The following is a 5,660-nucleotide window of genomic DNA, read 5'->3' on the forward strand; positions in this document are numbered from 1 at the left end:
GAGAGGGGGGGGGGAGAAATGATTACCCAGAGATTACAATAGACACACACTTCCTCTGACCTTTATGTGAAGAAAGAGTGACTATATACAATTATAATATCAGTCTTCCAGCACATATTGTCCTTGGTTCTATCTGTCAGACAAAGGATGTAATATCACACTTAAAATAAGCTGATTATCCACAAAGTACACATCGTTCCAGCAGAAAATTATGTTATTGTTAATTAAAATTGGTCTGTGGCTTGGAATCACATCTATTTTGTGTAAGACTTGCAATTTATTAATAATGTGTTTTTTTTTTTTTTGCTTCATAATATGGATTTAAATTACATTAACAGTGTCAAAGCAACAATATGACATCAGAAGAGTTGTTTTTCTCGGTACGCCTGACATCTTACAGCACTAGTGTGCACAGTGCTTGGTAATCACTGTCTTTGCAACCTGTCTGCATGGTGTATGTGCATGGATGTAAAATGGATGATTGTCATTCCAGAGAGGAGCAAAACAGCAGCGATGATACTGTGATTTGATTTAATCTCTGTCCTTGTTAGTCTGACGGAGTTGCCAGACACTGATAAATGTAGCTGCAGACGACTAAACAGCATAAGATGAAGTGTTCGTGCATGTGTGTTATCGGAGCACCATCCATCTCTTACCTGCTACAGTTGTTTGTTGTCTTGTGTTTCTTCGTCCAAGGTTTTTTCATGACGGATTCAGTGTTGCTGTGAAGGGGAAACAAAGTGCGATAAAAACACCTATGTTTTAATGTTAGAAAGATAAAATGTAGGTTCACTGACCGTTCACTTTTTTGAGTTGGACGGATTCTTAAAGGCCAAAAAAAAAAAAAAAATATATATATATATATATATCTGTGACATTGACTTAGACACACGTTTGCAACAAACAAACAAATGAAAAATTAAAAAAATGAATCATGAAACCTACCTGCACTCACACGACTCGTGCTCCACGAATGTGAGTTCTGTCAGTTGGCTAGAAATTAGTGGAACAATTCTTTTCACCTGTGTGAAGAAAAATATCCATGTGTAAAGGACTTTACAATTAGAAGAGCTTCTCTGTACACTGTACCTGTAAGGTGACGTTGCGTTCTTTCAAAGGACTGCATTCTAGGCCCTCATCTCCACAGCAACCGGAGCAGCGCCACAGAAGGACACAGGCAGGGAGAAAGAAGTGTCCTGCTAGTCCAGGAAGCTCCTGCTCAATGTCCACAAACTGCTCCACAGGGCGACACATGCTCTTTGTCCACACCTCGTAGAACTCCAGTACTAAAGAGGAAGTTGGTAAAATTGTAAATAGAAAATGCTTTCAAATCTGAAATCTTAATTTGTTAGTATTGTATTCTCTGTCTTTCAATTTGTATATCACATAGGAGAATGTCAATTTGTCTAAAAAAACAAATCTTAATTCACAATTGAACTACATTGTTGTTTTTATTAAATATCATACATAAAGTGAGACATTTTTTTGTCTCACTTTAACAAAAAAGTCTTTACCTTTGTCCCCTCCCTCATCTGGTGTAGAGGAATTCTGCAAATGTACACATGAAATGTACATATTATGTACACATTAAAGTATTGATGCACCGTTCAAATGATTATTAGAGGTGGAGTTTCTCAGATGTAAAGGTGGTGCATAGAAATACATGGAGGCAGATGAGAAACTGTGGCTACACCGGAGGAGAGCAGCTGAATGAAGAAAACACTGGCAGGTGTAAGATAACCGAGTGCAGTAACTGGTTAGTTAGTGCCACCTTGTGGTAAAAAAACAACAGTGCTGATATTGACGTTTAAACAGGGGATACAGCACAATGTGCTGATATTTGCAAATCAACAAAAATGACGAGTGAAATGATTCATTAAGTCAATACAATACAACTTTTTTTATAATAATCAGATAAAAAAAGATAGTATGATGGCAAAGAACAGCTGCTGTTTTGTCTTAAACATAGGAACGTTTACATGACACAGCATGAATTCTGCCAAGTTCTTACAAGCAGTTTTACAACACACAATGGCCTCGTCCCATATATTTATGATGATGTTGAAGTTTTGTGTTCCAGTGCAAAATTGCCAGCAATATAACAAAGTTGCTGCATTTCAACCTAGATACATGCACCTTTGGAGTATTGCAACCTACAAATGTTTTTCTAACTGTTAGTGATTTTATATGTATTTTAGTCACTTTACATAGTTGAATCTATATAATGTATACCTAATATAATCTCCTAAATATTTTATGTTTTTATGTTGCCTAAATATGGGACATAATGACATTCCCCTTCTGTATGCTGTTTTTTTTTTTTTTGTCCAATCTTTTTACTTTAATGACATTCTCTGTTTCTGTTTCAGTGATCAGAAACTTAAGACATTTAAAGGGATGGTTTAAAAATTCAAGCAACATATACATTTGTGGTTAACATTTGATAAAAAGTAGCTTAGTGTAAGCGTGGAGAATATTATTATTGAATTCATGAATCAATATTAGGACATGCAGATGTGTTTGATGGATTACCTGTGCAGAAGTCAGCTGAAGGAGAAGAATCAACAACAGGTGGAGGAGCACTGAGAAACTTTCCATCTTCATTTTGACATGGATGGGCAGTGGACTGAAAACCTACTGACACGAAACAATCATTCAGAGAGATATAAATGAAGCAGACAGAAAGAGAGAGGGAGGGAGGGGGAGAGAGAGAGGGAGGAAGAAGAGTGTACACAAATTGAGAAAGTCAGGATATTTACAGTATTCCATTTGTCCATTTGGGAGCTCAACTCTATGTCATATGACAAAATATCATTGTTTGAAGGTTGAATGAATGACTTGATATTAAACATCCACATGTCACAAAAGGGCCACACGGTGAGAGCATGGTCAGTGTAGAACAGGGTCAGCCAGTGTGGTGGAGGATATTGTGTGACATCAAGTAAGGGCCAGTTCAGAATAACAGGAAACACCAAGGACAGACACAGGCAATAACAGCCCAATGCCATGTTTATTTGGTCAAACAGACCATGTTTATTTGGTCACTTGGAGAGAGATGAATAAAGGCCCAATGTGACGTAACATTGTCATGTTTGCCTGTGTCTATAAAAAGGATCAGCACGTATCAGAAGGTTGTCAGACCTGCAATGGTCAGAAACCTTTAATACAATAAATCCCCCGAGACGGAGTGTGTTTCTCTTTCTACAGTACCAACAGTCCGGCCAAGAGCCACCATTTTTACTGTGTTACTCCAAAGAGCCACATGATATAGATGGGCACACTTGAACTTAAAAAATGAACTCTCTCACTCTGTTAAAAACATCCTGTCTTCATATTTTCCTTTTGCTGTGCATTTTTTCCCTGCCATTTGAGAGCAAATTACACTACTCAATGTTTTTTGTCCCCACCAAGTCATTTGCGGTCATTGAAATTTGAAAAATTCCCCTTTATTTGATTGTGTGTGCTGACTACTGTTGAGCATATGTTTGGATGTAAATGATTACTGAGCACAAACACACAGGGTTTTAATAAAACACCCACTTCATTTGTTTATACTCACTGCTTGTGTAATGAAATGTTTTGGATTGCCCATGTACTCTACAGTCTAAGCTGCTCGGTTCATACTCACTGTTCAAGCACTTCTTTTCTTTCTATACACCTGTCTATTCAGTTGAGCACAAAACAACCTGAATGTCTCCGATCTAGCCTCTTTGATCTGGGATTTCACAAACAGATGCCTTTTCCAATAATGTGTCGGTTAGAGTTGCTACATTTTGGTGGGCGTGCTCCAAACAACTCTTGGCGCTAATTAAAACGTGCCCTGCTGTTACACCACACCAGGGTCTTGGTGGTGTGTGCGCTCTTATTAACATCCGAGGATAATGGGAGGAAAGTACAGGTGCAGCCATATCATCCATGTTGCAGTTCCTGTTTGCAGATTGTGCTGCGTAGACAACAAGCATCAAGGTTTCCTCCTGTTTATGGGGAGGGCTCAGATGTGTTTACACACTCTGTGGGTTTTACAGGATAATTGCACCGATGTGTGCTGGCAAACAGCCTCCACGGAGGAGATAACAAAGATGGCTGCTGCCTTTTAACCCTGTGATTAAAAAAACAGGGTGTAAATTTTAATGAGAAATTATAATTTAAAAACATTTATTTGTAAAAAACAAAAAGAGTCAGAGTCAGCACCAGCCAAACTGGGACGTTTGAATGTGTGGACGTGTTCCAGTTGGTAAACACTCAGCCAATGTCTGGGGAGTTTCCCCTTTGCTTACAGACCCCGGTCTGATAGTCAGAGGTCAGACGGACAGCTGCAGCTTTCTTGGTCTGGGAACCACACTGATGCTCCAGTCTCAGTTCCCATCAGGGGAGAGAGGAGTTTCCCTCAACTGCAGCAGATACTGCAGGTGGTTCTCATCACACCCACATAAAAAACAGAAAAAAATGTGTACTATAGTAATCAGTTTATTTCTTTAGAATTTAAAATACCTCCATGTCTCTGCACTGTGAGCATCCACTGGTCTTTAGCTGCATTATTTTGCATAGTACTGGTGCAAACTGTTGAGGTAAAGCACATTTTGGTCTGAGCTGTGGCTCAATAAGTGGGTCACTTCTTTGGAGAATCATTAATTTGACCTTGCTTTGTGAAATAAATGTTTCCGTCTGAAAAGTGAAAGAATAAAAAGAATACTACATTGATAAAAACAGTTTCTTGGTCTGTGTGAGCTTCTGGAAAATCTCTAAGAAAATGAAGTCTATTTTTGGGGTTTATAAAAGAACAAAGAACAATCAGAGATCACATGAGTGCACAGAAACATTCTGAGTTTTCCTCAATGAGCACAGGAGACGTCTGCGTACATGCAGCACATGCTCTAGCATCATGTCAAAGCCATTGTAGTCTTTAATTATCTGCCCAAAATAGAAAATCTGTAGGTTTGCACACATGAGCGCAGTCTCCCCCAGTATTCATAGGTAGGACGTTCAATGTCAACAAGCACATGGAGTGAACAAAGGGTTTGTTCTCCTTTCCAAAATCCCTCCGGACTTAAAAAAGAAATAGGCTTGATTCATGGAAATAAATGAAGCGAAACATCTGCACAAGGTTTTTTTTTCACGCACAAAAACCCACCATACATCATTAAAATCACATGCACCAAGGACATTTTCCCAACAAGGACATGGAGTTTAAAAAAAAATCTAATGACATCATTTCCCTAGACTCCCAGTCATACTGGGTTTAATCAGTAGGAAAAGAAATCTGTATTGCAAAGGTTACTGGATCAACAGCATTCACAAGCTAAATTATAAACATATTCCCAGACTGTTTTGCCAGTATTGTGCTGCAAATGCATTATGGGTATTGGTAATGGTTCCCAAGTCTCAAGTAGCCAGCCTGAGTGATGAATGAGACCCGAGCGGCCAAACAGACGCGACTATAAACTGGGACAAACAACAACACGCTAACAGCACAGTAGAAAATGGGTTGAACAACAGAATCTGGGACACATTCATGGAAACTGTGAATGAAAATGTCATCTGTTAAAAGAACAGAGCAGGTTTTACTGGAAGTCTTTTTGGTCAGGCTCACACTGACATTACTATTTTTTACTATTCACAGGAGCTGCAATAACTATTCAACCTTATAAATAAAGGTGATA

The 5,660-nt window shown here is 38.6% G+C and overlaps 1 protein-coding gene across 2 annotated transcripts; it reads right to left on the minus strand.

Moving 5' to 3' along the window:
• Positions 1–6: 6 nt before the first annotated feature.
• On the minus strand, positions 7–2,910 carry LOC103381019 (vascular endothelial growth factor A-like). Of its 2 annotated transcripts, XM_008313181.3 has the most exons (7): positions 2,760–2,909; positions 2,533–2,634; positions 1,515–1,548; positions 1,090–1,286; positions 946–1,022; positions 798–824; positions 7–722 (listed from the first exon to the last, which is right to left on the minus strand). In XM_008313181.3, the coding sequence occupies exons 1-7, from the start codon at positions 2,856–2,858 to the stop codon at positions 653–655; spliced, it is 606 nt and encodes a 201-aa protein (XP_008311403.2). In that variant the 5' UTR covers positions 2,859–2,909; the 3' UTR covers positions 7–652. The 2 variants fall into 2 exon arrangements, with proteins under 2 accessions (XP_008311403.2, XP_008311404.2); XM_008313182.3 differs by lacking the exon at positions 798–824 and having other exon boundaries at positions 2,760–2,910.
• Between the last annotated feature and the right edge of the window lie 2,750 nt (positions 2,911–5,660).

Source organism: Cynoglossus semilaevis, chromosome 7 (assembly GCF_000523025.1).
Source record: "Cynoglossus semilaevis isolate Cse_v1.0 chromosome 7, Cse_v1.0, whole genome shotgun sequence".
Lineage (NCBI taxonomy): Eukaryota > Metazoa > Chordata > Actinopteri > Pleuronectiformes > Cynoglossidae > Cynoglossus > Cynoglossus semilaevis.

What these genes read in the sequence shown, in the direction of transcription:
- LOC103381019 (XM_008313181.3), bottom strand. Translation starts at nt 2,858, where the DNA reads ATGTGGATGTTTAATATCAAGTCATTCATTCAACCTTCAAACAATGAT. An exon ending in AAATGGACAAATGGAATACT is followed by an intron (nt 2,635 to 2,759) that starts GTAAATATCCTG and finishes TCGTGTCAGTAG; the next exon opens with GTTTTCAGTCCACTGCCCAT. An exon ending in CACGAGTCGTGTGAGTGCAG is followed by an intron (nt 825 to 945) that starts GTAGGTTTCATG and finishes TTGGCCTTTAAG; the next exon opens with AATCCGTCCAACTCAAAAAA.